The 19,101-nt window shown below is 39.1% G+C and overlaps 1 protein-coding gene and 1 pseudogene across 1 annotated transcript in view; one reads left to right on the top strand and one right to left on the bottom strand.

The window, feature by feature from the left end:
* The window catches only part of EXOC6B (exocyst complex component 6B), a 594,589-nt gene that overhangs the window by 438,871 nt on the left and 136,617 nt on the right, over positions 1–19,101 (top strand). Inside the window, exon 20 of the mRNA XM_077766295.1 lies at positions 5,502–5,575. Coding sequence (XP_077622421.1) covers positions 5,502–5,575 — 74 coding nt within the window. The remainder of the gene's footprint in view (positions 1–5,501; positions 5,576–19,101) is intronic.
* LOC144233545 (U2 spliceosomal RNA) lies at positions 2,852–2,982 on the bottom strand (annotated as a pseudogene).

Here is a 19,101-nt window from a genome sequence, read left to right on the forward strand (position 1 = left end):
CTTCCCCAGAGCCACACTTGGTAGTCTGGCACGCTCCTTATCTGTTGCTCCGGGGAGCTAGATACCAGGAAACCATTATGTTAATACAGCAACAGCAGCTCTTATTTTTTCAATCCCACAAAAACCACATGTGACCTGACATGATCTTAAGATATAAACAAGTAGCCAACATACTTTGGGCCCCTGGGTACCGAGTTTTCTTTCTCACCTGGCATTTTGGCCCCAACCAAACTTCTAGTCCCTTCAGTGAGGGCTGGTGTCCATTTTCCGACCTGAAGTTCACTGGGAGCAATAGTAAATGACAGTATCCAGGGACCTCTGGTCAAAAATTTATCCACTGTCTTTTCAACTTCCTCTTTTTTAAACAAATTATGGTTTTCTCCAACAATTGCTATTTTACCTATTTGCCAGAGATGGTACTAGGTTTGCTTTTCTGAAGTAAACTTCACCTTGTTGCTCGTCTTCTTTTCAAGGTTATTCTTGTTCCATGGACAATTTGCCTAAAATAGAGCTGTAATTCTGTGAGTCGGTATACCCTTGCAAACATGATTGTTCTCCTAGAGTCAGTTCAGAAGAACTAGTTTTATTTTCTGTTTCTCACAGCTTGCTTTTGGTAAACTCTCAGATGTCCTATCCAGATACACAGATTATAGACTAAGACAGTCATTTTGATTTCTCAAAGCCCTTTCTAATCTGACTCTACCACTTTATTCTAATTAGCATTCTATGGTGTTTATAAAATGGTTTTTTCCCTTCAGCCAAATGTGAATGTACCTGATAATTTTAAAGTTTATTTAAATTTTTTTTTCCTTCCCCCTCTAAGTGATAGTGTTAGTTAATTATAAGATCAGCCTTCAAGAAGTCTAGAAAGCATTTGAAATTAGTGGAATCCTTCTTTTTCTCTTTTGGTAATTTTATGTTATTATATGAAAACCTACAGGATATTTTTGAAAAATTAATATTATTTTTAGCAATTATTGCCCAGCCGCATAGATTTAAGTGTGTAGGAGAACATGAAGGAATGTTGAATGTTTGGTGAGTAAAATGCTTTTTGTGTGTGATTTTCTTTCCCCGTTTTTACCTTCACTTAACAGTGTGCCGCCTTCTCTATAACTTTTATGCCTCCTTTTTATTTTTTTAAGTGAGAATATTTCCTTCACAAACTTCAATGAGTTGACACTTTGCTCATTAAAAGATGTTTCACATTTGCACATTGGGTCTTAGAGTCCCTAACATTATAGCGCAGGGGCAGGAAAGAGCTGCTGGGGAGAGTGAGGCTTTCTGGAAAAGGTGTCAGTGGTCGTCAGGCTCTACTAATCTAAACATGTTTTTGAAGAGGAAGCTTTGTTGCCTACCACGCTGGAACCTCCACTCAGTCCCCCAGTAACACATGCTGGTCAAGTGTTGGGTTTGGGTCTCTGTGAAACAGAGCAAACACCTTATAGTCTTGCGATGCCAAGTCTACACTACAGAACCCAGGCTTCGGAAACACTGGTGTTGGAAACATTCAGAGACTGCAAACCTACTGCAGCTCTTGGACTCAGAGACAAGTCCAGAAAGGGACTTGTCCCTTGTGCCCCATATGTACATCGGTTCCCCTCAGTCACTATTGCATCCTTTTTATGATTTGAGAAGAAGGAAAGTTTCCATTTTTGATGTTAAAGAGAGGCTTCTCGTGGGTACATCTAAGGAATTTGTGTATGTATCAGCCTATTACATAGACTGGGGCTTTTTGTAGTTTTCTTCTTCTCTTTCTGTCAGGCAACATCTGGGAATTTGGATGTGCAGACCAGTCCTGGCGGCCTATAATGCTGAATCTTGAACAAGTCCTATCTCTTGTCACTAGAGAAAGCGTTATTAAATCAGCACCACTAAGTAATTTTGGTGCATATGTGCGCGTGTGTTCTGTTTCCCTTTCTTTGATTATGAAAGTGGTCTGTACTCATTTTAAAAGTTTATAAAATAGAAAAAAGACAGAAGCCCTTTTGTAATTTTTCTGTCTGCAACAGCCCCAGTTAACATTATGAAATGAGTGTTTACTATGCATATTACATTTTATAGAGTTGAAATCAGATTGCTTACAAGTAAATGTTCATTTATTTAAAATATTCACACTTTCTTATGCTATTAACATTTTTCATATATCTAAATAATTGACTCTAAGAAAACAACTGTGTTTTTAAGGGTATATTAAGTCCAAAAATTACAGATCTATTTGATGCATTTTTTGAAATTCATAAATAACACCAATAAAAATTGCTGTGGCTAACATACTGTTAATTAGTCATCTCAGCTTCGTTTAAGTGAAAGACTTAAATATTTGCCCGTAAATGAATTTGCAATGCCAGCTCACTAACTCATCACGGAATGGTGGCTGAATAAATTCTCCTGCTCTGTCCTGGGTATGTAATAGTGTTTCTTAACTTTTGTTTGGTCACCAGCCCTCTGTGAGTTCAGTGAAAGCTACGAAGCTTCTTCCCAGAGAACTGTATATTCACACAAAAAACTAATTGTAATGATAATCAATTATGATATGCCAGGCCCTCTGCCAACTGCTCTATGTGTGTTATTTCATTTAATCCTCATGGTAGCAGTATAAAGAATGCACTGTTTTCTTCATTTTTGAGAAAAAGACATTGAAGCTTTAAGGAGATTAAGTAATTTGCTCATGCCCGTAGACCTAGTATCAGAGCTCAAACTCTGATACTTATGACCTCAGAAGCTATCCCTTCAATCAATATGCACCGAATTTTAGGAAGCTCATAAATTCCTAAAATCTGCTTATTGATACTTATGTTAAGGACACGTTACCTACTGCAATCCAGAGATTTTCATTGTCAGTGAAGAATATGTGTGGTTAATCACTCTCGCTGTTTTTGTAACTAATTTAATTAATATATGAATATTTGTTGAATATCTACTATTTTAAACTGGTAAGAACAAATACTACACTTGATCTTAGTCAAAAGGCCGAGAAGCGATGAATATGTACTATTTTAAATACTTGTTAGGTTCAGTGATAGGGTCTTTATCCCTAAGGAGTTTACTATCTACATGAGAAGACAAGGATTATGTACATAAAACAATGAGGAAAAAATACAAACCTGAGGTTGAATATACGGTAACGAGACATTTCCATAAACTATATGTGAAAACTAATCTCTTTACTCTGTCATACCTTGATGCAGTGTCGCTCTTTGATTCCCTGATTTATAAAAGGAAAATCAAATCTAAAAGGCCACCATGTCCTCTGGGAATGTGGCAGATTCAGTGTGTCATAAAAATGAGGTCTGTAAAGTGAGACTCTGAGTTTCCTGAGTGGTTTTGTCTGTGTCATCTGTTAGCCCCAGGGAGCATGCTCAATAAGGAGAGGTGAGAATGTGTAGCCAGCTCTCAAACATTTCAACCATGTATCACCAGGTAATTCTCTTGAGTTGGACATGTGTAGGTAAGCAGAACACCTTGACAGTTGCTACATTTTGACTCAAGAAAGGTTCCTACTGACAGAGAGGAGTCATGCAGGAACAGTGGGGGGAAACTACCAAACTTCGGATGAAACCATCGGGCATGGGAAGCGCATTGAAGCCGACAGTCAAGGCTGTCAGAAAGAGTGGCTGTGCTATAATTCAGAAAAGTGCTTTCTGTAGGAGCACAGTATGGGCAAGTTGCACATCTGACCTGAGCAGCTGCTGGATACACAAGGTTAGCACAGATAATAGCTGTTGTAAGATATGAGGGATGGGGTATGTCAGGCTTTCCATTACCACGGCCCTCTTCAAGGATTTGTACAGTTGTAGGATTCTGCTTTTTTGAAACTTGAATCATTTGGGCTGTAATATGATGGAATTAATTTACAAAGAGCATTTGAATTTTCTTTTCATCGCAAACAGAAACCCAGTGCTGCTAATTATCCTACCTGTAGTTTATCTCCTTTCACTTACAATAGTTACTTTTATTGAAATGTCTACGATAAGCATATTTTGTGTACAGTTGTAGAATATATTTGTGCTGTATTTTGATTAATAAATTTTGTTACATTTCATTTCACTGATGTTTCCATAATCCCTTGCAATTTAACCTGTTTAGCATTATTTTTTTAAGTGGGGCAAGGATGTTATGAAAACCTATTATGTCTAAGAAGCCCCAGATGGAAAATATTTTTAAAAAACAGGAATTCCCATAATTGTTCATATCATTTAAATATGTCCAGCTCCTGGATGTTGGAAGTAATTTTCCAGGCATTTATGCAGATATCTTGATGGATTTTATTTAATTTCCAAAGAAAAAAGTATGATACTGAGTCTGTATAATTTCTTAAATTCATTCCTGGGGAAAAAAAACATTAAGTGAAAACATACCTTTTCATATTTTCTCTGAGCCAATACTGGAGTTGTTTTTGAGGTAAATAGTAGATTGATGATAAATGTCCATCACACTTTGGCTTTATAGAGAGAATTCAAGACATGTAACTGTCCAACTCTTGAATTTTCTCATTCTCTGTGTGTGGTGTGTGTGGTGTGTGCATGCGGGGAGCTTAAACAAGACCTTTTGATTTCATAATAAGCAGGGCTTAGGGACGATAAAACTTGACATTCTTAACTGTTACTAGTGTCTGTCCCTATAGCCCATGCAGTTATCTTCCTGCTAATGATGTAGAAGCCAGAGTCATAAACTGAGCATGGACCCAAGGCGCTACTGTAAATTGCAAATAGCATTCATGTGGTGTCTTTGACCTAAGACTAAATTGGGGAAAAAAAGAGTTTTCAAGAGTGGAATAGAAGTGGAAGTCAAGGACAAAGAGTACACTAGTAGGATGAATATGTGCAAAGGTTCCCTAAGCTTTTGAAGCGAGATTTGTTTAGATAGGCTTTTCATATCTGCAAATACTCCTTTGCTCAGGAGCTAAGCAGTGGATTCGGACAGCTTCTGCGTGTGTGTGTGTGTGTGTGTGTGTATGTATGTGTGTGTGTTGGCAATAATGCAGTCATGAGATAATACAAATAATCAGTGAGGGAATAATTAATGATGTGGCAGGGAATATTTTTTGATAAATGCTTGGGGAATGAGGTGACAGGCGTGAAATTAGAAAATTCCTTCAGCGATCTAAAATATAAATAGCTTTAGGAACTGAAAAGAGTTTCACAGCTGAAGATTTTATTGTGTTGAGAGGAAAAACTTTTTTCTCTCCCCCACTCCCTCCTCCTTTGCAAGTTGTTTGTCCATTCACAAAACAAATACTCTGAAGCCCAGCGCGGCTCATGGGAATAAATTTCAGGTCGAATTAGTACAGTTTCCTTGCTGTCAGGATGCTGGAATTAATGGTGTTTTGATGACACGAATTTTGAAGGGCAAACAAAGAAGCTGAAGGGAGAGAGACATGACTCCTTAGAAGCTTGGTCCTCCTCTCCCCCAGCCTCTCTTGTCTTCCCTGTCATCCGTCTGCCAATCTCCCTGTCCATGGTTAGTTAAAGGCGCTTTTTATCCTCTTTTCTTTCCCACAGAGTTTGCCAGATCCGGCCCGGTGCCTGGGTTCCAGGAGGACACGCTGCAGTTGGCCTTCATCGACTTGAGACAAGTAAGTCTTTGTGTTTTTGTTTTTTGTTTTTCTTTTAAGATGTGTGACTGAAGACCATCAGGTCTTAAGGAAAAGGGGAGGGAAGGGGGATTGGCGTTGGCGATTCACACTGGAGACCTAAGGGTTTTTCCCTGTGTTTGAGGCCACCTCTTTTATTTAGCTATCTGGGATTCTTAGCTATGGTGGAGTTAAAGGTTTTGTGGGTAGAAGGGAAGGCAGGAGGTGGGAGGAGGGACCCAGAGCGTCGAGGGACTCAAGTGACCCTCAAGTGATGTGACCCATTGTGCTATAGTTGGCTTCTGCAGACACAGCAGAAAGATAACTCAGCAAACCAATGCTAAGCAGGTGCACTGATGCAGAGACTGCCTGCCTGAAGGACTTTTGTTTGCAGATAATGAGGGCAGCAGCATTTTAAAAAAATGAAATATTTTACATTCTGGATGGTTGGTGTGGCTTGTTGACTTTTTTTCTGTTGCCTTCAGTCTTCCCATCCCCTCCTTTGTAGAATGTGGCCAGCCATGAGTGACTAAGTGGTGGTTTTAGGAGATGATTAGCAAAGGCCCTGACCAGTCATGCTAACCCAACAGACAACCCTGTTAAAGTAATGTTGACGAAAGCCAGTCCTCAGGTGCACCTGAGCTTTGGGAGCCCCTCAGTGAGAAAGTCTTTCTCTAGGGCCGTTGCTTGCACATCGAAATGGGTAGGTTGGTAGGCCTTAGTGTTTTGGGTAGAGAGGAACAGGATGGGCGGGGTGCGGCGGCGGGGGGAGGGGGCGAAAGAGGGAGAGCGTTAACTGGGCTCTGTCATCTCTTCACTCTGAAGATGGATGGGGTTGGATAGAAAGTGTGAATGAAGTAAGAATCAATGACTGATGCTTCTCTCCTATTAAAACAATCTTTTTTTTTTTTTGTCTGTTTTAAAAAGGGGGCTGGCTTTGTTTCTCCTGCCATAATGATGCAGTGCCTCTTGTTTTCAGAGCTGACATAGTTTGCATTCTGAAAACTTTTAGATGCCCAGAGTATTTCTTAAAGCTATAGGACCCCTTGTATTGGTAGTCTCCTTACCACTGTGACTCGATTCATGCTGGAACAGCTTTTAACCCATAATGGATGGCCTGAGCTACCCCTGAATCCTTGTGGATGGGTGGTGTAATCTGTCATCTGATGACAAATCTGGAAAGCCCTGTTAAGCAGAAAACAGAAAATTGTGTCTCTATAGACCCGCCAAAGTTTGAGGATTCAAGCCGCGTCCCAGAAACGTGTGTCAACTTAATATTTGGGGGCCGAGGTGGGGGTTCTCGTACCACATAAAGGCTTTCCCAGCATGGTCACAAATGGAGCGGAGTATCTCTTTCCACACTTACGACCTTCCACCTGTGGTTTCAGCAACTCAACTGAGACATTCAGGTTTTAACCCCTTGGCTGATGTGAGACTGGAAGATTGGGATTTTGCCTTAGGGTTTTGTCAAAGGCCAGTCCGTTGGCTTTTTCTGTTTCTTCTCAGAAACTTCTGAGCCAATTGGCTTTTCTTGGAAAGCAGAAACTGAATTTCATTGGAGAGACACATCCAAGGAAAAAATTTTTCCTTTCTCACTATTCATGAGAAGGAAGTGTGGTCATTCTCTCTAGTTTGTGGTTTTTGGTCCCTATGGAAAGCAACTAGTGTTCACAGAAAATGTTAACTAAGGGAGTAAGTTAGAAAACACAGCCAAAATAAGGTGGAGCTGAGCCGGGGGTGAATGCTCAAGTATTTGTGGGCTCTCGGCGAGCACTAGTGTTTATGCTTAAGTTCCTATTTGCTGTTATATTTCTGTTCTCAGACTTCTTCTTATGATATTTTAGCAGGAGAAACCAGAACTCCAAAATTTTACTAATAAGAAGACTTTGGCTCTTCCTGTCAAATCTATCACCTAATTTCTAGTTGTATCTGTCTCTGTTAAGACAGCTTAAACCTTTCTAACCTAGACCATTTAAAACGCCTCCCTAGCTCTCAGGCCGCAGCTCTTTATTAGCAGGCCCCAGGCCAGTTGAATCATTGTGAGAAAAATTATCCCTCCCCGTTCCCTTCTGAAAAAATTGATCTCTTTGCAGTCCATCTTCATTGTTCTCATAACTTACTTAAAATGAGCATCTTATTAAAAGGGGACTTCTTCTGAGCTATGGAGATGTTCAAACTATAAGAAGAAAACCGGGGAGTATGTTCCCAAAGAAGATACCGTGACCTCAAATGAAGCATGATTAAGTGTCCTTGAGTATGTTGTCCTTCTGCATGTTCCCCTCAGAGTCCTATAATAGAATTATGGAATTTGGGGGTTGGGGCTCATTTTAAAAATCATGCAGGATAACCTTTGACTTGAGACTTGAAACCCTGTACAGCACGCAGACTGTGCCTGCATGTCCTCCTTGAAGAAAACTTGCCACCCCGAAGCAGCAAGGGCCGCCTTCACGACAACCTGAATATTAGAAACATATTTCTTTTTTTTTTTTTACAAATAGTTTATTGTCAAATTAGTTTCCNTATTTCTTAAGTTGGCTAAAATCTATCTCTCTGAACTCTGACCCTTTGGTTCTTTGTGTTTTTATTAATGCATCACAATTTCGGGGATGGGCTTCCTCTCCTGATTTAATGAGCATCCTCTCTGCTAGTCATTGAGTCTTCGTCACGTGTAGCACTGAGACCCACTCCTCAGGTGGTCCTCACACACTTGATTTTACGGACCAGACTGGACACTTCACTCTCTTCGGTCTATGTGTTTCTTTTCATATTATTAATAACATAGATTTTTTTTTTTTTTTATCATTCTAACCAATCTAAACCTCTTTAGATCCTGATTCGGTTTTCCAGCTTCGTGACTAATTTAAACATCATGTCCTTTCTGAGCCTAATATGACAATATTAAGCAGGCATGGCAGAAGTTAAAGGAAGAAGTTAAAGTTAGGGCAGATTCTGGGGTGCACCCCCACGGGAAGCACGACAGTCACAGTGCAGCAGGCCTGTCCTTTGACTGTCATTGACTGTGTCTGCCTCACTGACTTATGAGCATATTCATTCTGATCATGCTTTCGTGTTGTCTTGCTTTAGAGTGTTTCAGACACTGTCAAGTGAATAATTTTTAAAATAATCAAAACACAGAATCTTTGATGAGATCATCTCTGCATAGACTGTAATAACAGAGTGTCATTTAAAAGCTATAGAAATTCAATTAGACGCAAATTAGACACGGATAGCAAAACGATTCATCTTTTCCCACCTGTCCTGTCTATCCTCAGTTTCGTACTTCTTAAGGAAAAGAGTGAAATGACATTTTGAATATGCAAGCTTTCATGATATTTTACATGTGTATGGTACTTCATAGTTACCACACATTTATGTACAAATCTCATTTGTCAGACTGCTGAGCTTAGAAAACCTGCCATTAGTGATCATGTGAATTAGACAGTACAAATCAAAATCTCCTTTGCCACTTTATACCTGCTCAATGTCCAAGTCCATAAAAGTAGGATTGCAGTACGAATTCACATTCGTCTTTCAAATATAGGTGCCAATCTCTATCAAAATCCAACTTTGGGTTCATGTTGAATCTGACAAGGACAACTTAAAGGTCTCACATTTTAGCTATCTTGAAGTGGCATGTGCACTCCAAGTACTAGTAACTGCCAGCCCTTAATGGCTCGTCATTGGAAGTGACCACACAAGGCCCATAGTGGATTCTCAGTAGTGATCAGATTCTTTAACAGTATTATGGATTGTGTTTTTTCTTCTGTTGTTAAGCATTCAGTAGATAGTACTAATGAATATTAGAAATTGACCTTCAGTCGATTTTCATTTCAGCTTGTTTTATCAAACTCTGAGTGCCTACTATGAATAGAGCACAACCCCAGTGCTATGGGAATACATAAGTAAATATAATACAGTCTCTGACCTCCAGGAGCAAAGAAATGATCAGCAAATACTTAATTTTAAGGAAATCACACTGTAATGAGTATTACATTGGAAGGATGAAGCCATTGCATATGTTTCAATTATTTCATTGTGTTTTGCTGTATAACAAAGCACCCAAAACACCTTGTCTTAAAAGAAAAACCATTTATTTAATGCAAGTTTCTACAGATCGGCAATTAGGATAGGTTCAGTGGGCTCACTCACACCTTGAGGTCAGGAACTAGATTCACTAGGAACTGCCTGGTCTAGGATGCCTTAGCCAGACCGACTCTTCTCTGCTCCATGTGATCTGTCACCCACCAGCAGCCTGACCCAAGTGTAATCACGTGGCATATTGGTAGGTTCCAAGAGAGCAAGGGGAAATATGCAAACCCCTTAAGGTCTACACTTGGAACTGGCAAGCCATCGTTCCCACCACAGCTTATGGGTCAGAGCTGGTCACAGAGCCAGCCCAAAATCAAAGAGTAGGGAGATCCACTTCAGCTCATCCTTCAGTTGGGATGTAAGACCTTTATACGAACGATGCCTCTATAATTGCAGAAAGAGGCCATGGAGTGGAGAGGTCTTTGTGAGCCTGAGTAATTATAAAATATTGCATTCAAAAAGTGGAAAGTTCAACTGAAAGAAGCCAGGCATTTGGTGAGAGAGGAAAGTGTTCTAAGCATAGAGAATAGCCAGTTTCAAGTTTTGTTTAAAAACATATGTGGAGTTGTTTTAACTAGGATCTAGACTATCCTTTTTTTTTTTAAGTTTTAGACAAATCTCTTTAAACCCCATTTCTTAATTTCTCTTCTTCATTTCTTACTCTTACTATTCAGCTTCCTCATGGACCTCTTTTTTATGTCCTATACTTCTCATCGAGCACTGCTTATTGTGGGCTATGCCGATCCATCTCACATTTCTGTTGCTCACATTCACTGTGAGGGAATCTTAACTTCCCCAGATAATTAATTATTTATATTACTCATTTAATTTCTGGCTGTTCACCTTACATATTTGACCAACAGGAAGAGGTTTGGGTGGGTTCTTTTCTTTAGTAACATCACCTTATTTTCTGTTTCTTGTCCCCGACTGTTACTTACTTCTGACACACTAAGTTTTTATCGAGCTGAATGAACTAGGTTATGACATTGCATCAGATCTCCTGAATGGAGCTTGTTGGCAACGACTCTCAAACAGCAAAGCCATCCCAAGATAACTACGGCTTTTTTTAGATGGAGTTGGTGACATTCCCTCTAGGCCAGTTATTCCCCAATTTCTAAACCTTCAGTCTAAAGTAAACATGGTGCATTTCCATTGCAGGCACTTAACTTGCCTTAAAAACAACTATAGGACCTAAGAGAAATAGCTGTATATTTCTTTGGAGACGTTGAAAAAAATCTGATGTTAATCCTATTAGAGGCATATAGGTAAAATCAGCACTGTCCACAAGCATCAGGTATGAAACCTGAGAACAGCTCAAGAAACTGTGTAGAACTGCTTTTCCTATTTCCACTCCTGTCTTGATCCTGTTCAGTAAAGTTTGGTTTTTGAATCAGATTGCCTGCTGTTTTCTTTTTTTCTGCCCCCAAGTGTAATGAGCAACCACTCCCACTAAGAGGAACATTCCCCCTTTGCTCGACTGATCTTGGCTCATGTGGAAAAATCTTAACTTTGCTTAATAACCACTTATATGTTAGCTTCAGTAGAATACCAGTTGATATAAAAACTGAATTTGTCTGATACCACACATAACAAGATGATATGTAGTCAATAGAATTTCTTTTTTTAATGTTTCTCCCTTACCAGTCTAAACAACCCCTAACTTTTAGGAGACAACATAGGAGGCCTGGGTCAGGGTAAGGCAGGCCACATTTTAAAAAGACCTCAGGTGACAATCTTCTGCTTTTTCATCACAACGGTTAAGCCCTATTTAACAGGAAGAAAGCCATTTCCTGCATGTACTTCTTAATGCTGGTTTTTAACCTGTTGGGATGTAACCTGGGGGTTTTCGGGGGATGGCCTATAATTTTCCCAACTGTTTACTTGAGCAGTTACCAAGGAGTCATGGTAGAGGAATGAGAGATGTGGGGAGAGTTAGTAGGAGAATGTTTTTGTGAAAGGATGTTGTAGGTGGAGGAAAATAGATGGTATGCAGACCCTCAAATCCTCTAGTAGTGAAGTATATGGACCAGTAACGGTGTAAGTAGATATATTCTACAAGTGCTCATCTGAAATATTCTGTTGACCTTCAGATTGTGTATGACACTGAATAAATAGTGGCCTGTAAAACCGGGAGTCATCTGTACTAAGGTGCAGAAATCAAATAGCTTGATAACTCATGGAATTGGAAGATGCCATTACTATGACTAATGTGGATGGTGGGGTCAGAAGGAATGGTTTAAGCCATTAAAGCACATTATCTTAGAAAAGATCATCTGCACTAGCATGTATATGTGGTTAGATGTCATTTCAGAAATGAAATCCAGAGACATCATATCTCAAAGGCACCTGGTGGTTGGAAGAAGATAAGGTAATAGTATCAGACTATCTGCACAAATCTCTTTGCTGTTACAGAGTTACTAAAAGTTCCTACAGACTATAATCCATGTTTTAACGTAGATAAAGCAAGCCAACTTCATAGACCTTCCTAAATCAGAAATATTCATTCATTCATTGGGCACTATCCCTAGCACTACTATAGTGACTATAATGGTGTAGTTGGCATAGTGCAGTGAATAAACATAGTCCCTGCCCCAGCTGACATTCTTGTGTAGCTGCCTGTGCTTGTAAAGCAGGCCTTTTCAACATTCTCCTCTTCCCCAAATTTCTTTTCAGGTGGCCTTCGTGCTCCAAGGGGATTCCACTTGGTCTCAATTTTTATTTTTTTGGATTGATGCTACATTGGTCAGTTTTAGGGACAGCTGCAGAGCTTTCTGCAAGACCCCTAGGGCAAGGCCAAGTCTGCTGTATGCCGACACACAGGCTTTCAGAAAAGACCCTGTAGCTCTGATTTGGCAGCCTGGCATAAATAAGATGGTCATCTTGAAATGCTTCCAAAGGTGGTCCTTTGGTTTTTGAAAGCAGAGTTCTCTGGTTGTTTTGATACAATTGTTGTGCCCGTGTTGTTTTGACAGACACCAGAGCAATACCTTTAACCTCAAAGGAAGCTCTGATAGCAAATAATTCCAGTTCCCTAGCAGGGGAAAGCTAACACCTTTGGGTCTGGTTCTGTAAAAGATGTAAATAGGAACATTTCTGAGAATGGACTGCACTGAGCTAGACCCACGACCTCAGGTAAGCCAGGGCTGGGTTGGCACACACAGGACGGGGCACAGGTAAATAAGGTCTTCAGCCACTGAGATGCTGCCACCGCCACTGCAAATCAGGTGTCTTTCCTTCCCTTGCATGGGGTATTAGTAACTGAGCTGCCATGGAAACTCTGTAGAAAGAGTTGCCAGTAATATGTAACACATGCTGGGATTTACCAAATGCTCTTGGTTGATTGGAGAGGAGTCTATTCTAGGACTGCTGAAACTTTGTCTCACTTCATACCAACCTCTTAACTAGGGAAGAAAGTACTCAGAAATTTGTCTTAGGGCTTTTTTTTTTTTTTAATTTAACACAGAATCCATTTTTCCCCCAAACCAGTATCTCATGAAATAATATCCAAGCAGAGTACAACTCTTTGGTATAGAAAATCATATAAGATGTTATTTAAATGCTAGGGGGAAAAAAAAAACCATTTTAATGGGCCAAATGATATCATAGCATGTAGGGAAGGCCATTTTCTATTCATTGTCCTCGCACTATGGAAATCATTTTAACAATTCAAAAGTCTAATTTCTTCAAGTCTCATGGAGTTGTTTCAAGAGGTTGGGAATCAGAGGAGACGGAGCATGTGTTAATAGTGGATGCCCACCACATTGAGACCATGACAGTTTATAAGAGATTCCTCATTGAATTTCCACAGTGGAGAATAGTTGGGGTGCATGAAAGGAAGGTGGAGGGTCTGATGAACACCGCTTTGCTTTTCCTCACAGAGGAAGCATAGCCATTTAGCAGGAATGTAGATGGGAGACACTTGGTTCTTTGCACATTTGTGCTTGGTAAAAATGCAGCTTCTTACCTTTTTGAAGGCCCTGACTTTTATAGACAGTTTGTGTGTCTGGAAATGCTGACTCATGAATGACAGGCACTGTGGGCCCTCTCAGGGTCCTTAAGCTGTATTAATAGCAGTTATGTGGAGAGAAGCAGTGGGTAAAGGACTGTTAGCTAGGAGCAGTTGTGGATAATCTTTTGGGTGGAGGGCATAAAACACCAGACTTTGGATGTGTTTTCCATGAATAATACATTGGGTTTGGCCTTTGACTCATAGATTGCCCTAACCCCAGGTTAACATTTTCCATTGTTGCTGTCAACCCATATTGGCCAGTCTAGCCTTAGATGGGAAGTCTAATCTAAAGCTTGCTCAACAGAGTTGTCTAGCACTTCCTACTTGGCAGAGCTGTGCCACTTAGGGCTTCCACCAGAGCATACAACAGCGTTTCCAGTGTATGCTAGGCAGACGTTTTCCGGAAGTGTGCATCTAGTCTGCAACTATCTTCTACCCCTTTGCACCAGTAGAATGATTGTCACTTTTAAAGTGGGTGCGGTGCCAGCATCTCTCTGGATAGCCTCATATCCAGTTGAGAGGCTAGAGTTTCGTTCCATTTCAAGATCTTGTGGGAGGAGCTAATAAGCATCGTGAAAGCCACCTGGTAGTTTCTCCCTTTGCTCATGGACAGTGTTGGTGATCCTCTGACATAGGCAGCCTGTGAGGCATGCTGCCGAGGCTAGCGTGAAGCTCTGCACTGCAGTCTGCATCTTCCAACAAGCCAAGCCTCAGTCACTGGGGAGGTTTCTCCCGTATCTCAACACACAGCCTGAATATGCAAACCTAGACACGTGGAATTTGTGATTTTCTGAGATAATCACATCTTCAGGAGAGAGGGCAAGTGAGTCATTACCAATGAATTTCCCTGGAAGTAGCAGTGGCATCAAAGGCTGTTGCAGTAGTACTGGTGGAATTAAAGCCTGATGGATTCTGAACACACATCTCATCTCCATTAACTGCACTGTCTTAGTGTCCTACTAGAGAGCACTTACAAGCCTGGAAAGGGCGAAAGAGCCAAGCCCCAGATGTAACTAACTACTGCATCCTATATACAGCCGCTGGAGGGCAGCAGAGAGTGACAACAAAGGTCCAGATTTAGGGAATTGGGGCACATTTCAATCTGCCAAAGAAGCAGCCCCCTTAACCATAAGAGAATTTGCTCCCTAGGAGCCACAGTTGCAAGCCTAGGCTCCTGGGAGACAAGGACCAAAAAGAGCATCTACAACCCTGATCTGAAGATTAAAACCCTCCTTCTAGGCAAGTTCCTAGGAATGCGTAAAGAAATGAGGGAAGACTGACTGGGGAAGGGGAACCAGACAACATCAGTAAAGTAGGAAACCAAAAGGGTAGTCTAAAGTGTTAAGTCTCAAGGGGGAAGCAAAGATAGAATAGGAACCAAATGAAAGAAAAAGCTACAGTGGAAGGCAATCCAGACTGAGCAAGTTGCAGAGGCAAGGATAAGGTCAGGAAAGACTGACCCCCTGAGACAGGTATACCTAGGAAGGAGCCTTGTGTAGGGCTGCAAAGGGACCAATTTCAGACACAACTGAACAGTCAGATCTGTGAGATTCTCATTTTTTGAAGTAGCTCCTTCTCGATTAACCAGGATCATTTCTTTCTTAGTCTTTCTTGATTTTAAGAGCAAAATGACTCATTGAGGATGTGGCCAGGGAGAAGGATGATTTGACATTCTAAGATATGACTAAGGGATTTTATATGTGAAATGAAGTTGAACTTGGTCATGAAGCCCTTCTGGTAGCACTGGTGTGAAAGGACAGTTCACTTTCTTTGATTAGCTTCTGATGTTCCCCTTTTCATATTTTATTCTGTAACATTTGCTAAGAATACCCAGTGGAAAAGAAAAACTGGCTCTGGGAAACTAGTTATAATATAGGCAAGATCCTACTCAATCCGGGGATTAAGATCTGTTCCCAGTAGGTTAGCAGAGAGCTGGTTAGTCTCTTTTAAATGCTCAGCACTTAGCAATTTTCCAAATCCTGTAAGTGTGGAGAAAGAAAACTCTCGGTTGGCCTCTTAAACTTCTAGCGTCTCCCTGCTATGTCTCAACTCCTTGAACATTGGGAAAATTGGAACTCTCCCATATCTGCAAATTCCAGGCACCCTGCTCTGGGTATTAGGACAGCATGAAGTTTGGAACGGGACAGACCTGGGTTACTAGCTGTGACATTTGGCAAATTATTTGACCTCTCTAAGATGTAGTTTCCTACTATCTTTGATTATATGCTTACTAAATATTAAGTAACATAATCATATTATCTTATTTAATGCTTACTGCAGCATTTTAAGCCTTGTAAGTCATTATGAAGTCTTCCTTTTATAACCCAGGATGTGTTTCAGGAGGTTAGTTCATAAATATAATGAATGACTAAATAAATTATGATATACCTAAGTATCACCAATCAATAGAAAGGAACTATTTGGTAATCCAACTCTAAAATTTATATAACATTCTAGAAAATGCAGCCTAATCTATAGTGACAGAGAGTAGATCAGTGCTTGGAGACAAGGGGACAGGACTGATGACAAAGAAAGACAAGGAAGCTTCTTGTGATGATAGAAATGTTCTTGGTGGTGGTGGTAGTTACATAGATGTATATATTTGTCAAAACCCATGGAACTATATGCTTACCTTAGGTTTATTTTATTGTGCATAAATTATATCTTAATAAAATTGATTTTAAAAAGTGCAAATAATATTGCATCTATAAAATTCTAGAATTTATACTCTTATTTTCATTCAGTGTAGTATTTTGAGATTCCTCCATCGTATTGGATGTATCAGTATTTCATTTTCTAATTGATGAGTGATATTTCTCTATATGGATATATTATAATTTAGTGAGTCATTCACCTGTTGTATTTATTAATATTTTGTTGTTTCTAGTCTTGGAATACTATGAATAAGGCTGTTGTGAGCTTTCATGTACAAGTGCCTTTGTGGATAAATGTTTTTATTTCTCTTGGGTAGTACATGGAGTGGAATTGCTGAGTCCGCGGTAACCATATGTTTAACTTTATTTTTAAAAATGTCAAACTTTTCCAACGTGGTTGTGCCCTATTCCACACCCACCAGCGGTGACCGAGAGCTCATACTCTTCAATGTTTGGTGTGACAGTCTTTGTCTCTTGGTTTATTGAGGCATAATTTACATATAGTAAAATGCATCCTTCTTAGATATACAGCTCTGTAAATTTTTTACAAATTTACACAGTTGTATAACTGCCACAAAAATCAAGAATGTTTCCATCCTCAGAAAATTCTTGATGCCTCCACAGTGAGTCTCCTCTTCCAATTCCCAGCTCCTGGCAATGACTGCCCTGATCTCTGACACTCTAGTTTTGTCATATAAATGGAATCATACCTTTAACTTTGACCTCTCTCACTTAGCATTGCTTTTGAGATTCATCCATATTGTTGTATTTATTAGTAGTCTGTTCATTTTTATTGCAGCATAGTATTCCAGTTTAGAGATTGTTTACTCATTCATCAGTTGATGAATATTTGAGTTGTTCCCAGTTTGGAGATATCATGAATAAAGCCATTTGTGTAAAGGTTTTTTGTGAGGACATATATTTTTATTTTTCTAGAGTAAATACTTAGGAGTGAGATAATTGGGTCACAGAGAAAGTATATGTTTAAGTTATAAGAAGCTGTCAGGTTCTTTTCCAAAGTGCCTTTACCATTTTCCATTTCCATCAACAATATATGAGATAGTATATGCTCTGCACCCTGACCAGTATTTGATATTGTTGATTTTTTTATTTGCACCATTCTATTAGGTATGTAGTAGTATCTTGTGGTAGTTTTAATTTTTATTCCCATAATGACTATTGGTGCTAAACATCATTTTGTATACTTATTTGGCATCCATTTCTCTTCTTTTGTGAAGTGTTTGTTCAAGTCTTTTGTCCAGTTTTTAAAATAATTCTTATTATTGAGTTGTAAAAGGTTTTTATATATTCCAGTTAACAGTCCATTATCAGTTATGTGTTGGCAACTTTTTTCTCCCAGTATGTGGCTTTTATTTTCTTAACAGTATCTTCTGAAAAGTTAGGGTTTTTTATTTTAATAATACATAATTAACAATGATATCATTTTTCTTTCATTCCTCGTAGTCTATGTGTCCCATCTTAAGAAATGTTTACCTAACCCAAAGTCACAAAGATTATGTCCTATGTTTTCTTCATGGAGTTTTATAGTGTTAAGTTTTACATTTAGGTCTCTGATGATATATTTTGAATTAAGTTTTCAGCATAATGTAAGAGATGGTCATGTTTTGAATTTTTATGTAGAACGTAGGGTTGTTCCAGCCCTGCTTGTTAAAAAGGACTATGCTTCCACTGCTTTCACTGCTGATTTGCATTGACACATTTAATAAAAAACCAATTGGCCATGTCTGTATTGTTCTATTTCTGGGCTTTATATTCTGTGCCATTGATCTGTGTCTGGCCTTTTTACTGTGTCTTGATCTTACTTTTCTATTAATTTTGAAATCAGATAATATAGTATGGCATGGTATGCGCTCCAACTATTTTTTCAAAATTCTTTTGTTTATTCCAAGTCCTTTACTTTACATATGTATTTTAGAATCGACTCATCGATTCCTACAAAAAAGCTTGACTAGGATCTTGCAGGATTCTTAGATCAGTTTGAAAATGGACATTCTGGCACTATTGAATCTTCTAATCCATACATATAATCTGTCTCTCCGTTTATGTATGTCTTTGGTTTCTCTCATTGGTGCTTTGTATTTTTCAGCAAATTTTGCATGTACTTTGTAAGATTTATTTCAAAGTATATCATGTTCACTGTAAATGATATTGTTCTTTTAATGCCAGTTTTTAATTGTTCATTGCCAGTGTACAGCAACACAATTGGTATTTGTATCCTGACCTTGAATTTCAAACTTGTTAAACTCACTTATTAGATCTAGTAGTATTTTATACATTTGGGGGCATTTTCTAGGTAGACATTTATGACATCTTTGAATTCAGTGTTACTTCATCCTGTCCAGTCTAGATGCTTTTTATTTCTTGCCTTATTGCACTAGGCTTCCACTACAATGTCAAATAGAAGTACTGAGAACAGATATCCTTGCCTTGTTCCTGATCTTAATGGGGAAATGTTCAGCTTTCACCGTTAAATATAATGATAAATGTAAGTTTTTAATGTCCTGCATCAGTTGAGCAAGTGTCTTTTAATTCTTAATTTGCTTAGTGTCTTTATTAGGAAGGGTTCATTAGTTTTATATTCTATCATTTAATTAGCCATTTTTATTTTTGAATGTAGAAATTATGTTGAATGTTTTGTTTTGACATTCAAGTTGTAAGATATATATTCACACTTAGAAGATTTTTTATCTGAATTAGTTCTGAAAGTAATTCATTTACACAAGAGTAACAAAACATTTTTAAAGCTTTTCAAGGTA

This window comes from Crocuta crocuta, unplaced genomic scaffold (assembly GCF_008692635.1).
Source record: "Crocuta crocuta isolate KB4526 unplaced genomic scaffold, BGI_CrCroc_1.0 scaffold113, whole genome shotgun sequence".
NCBI classification, from domain to species: Eukaryota; Metazoa; Chordata; class Mammalia; order Carnivora; family Hyaenidae; genus Crocuta; species Crocuta crocuta.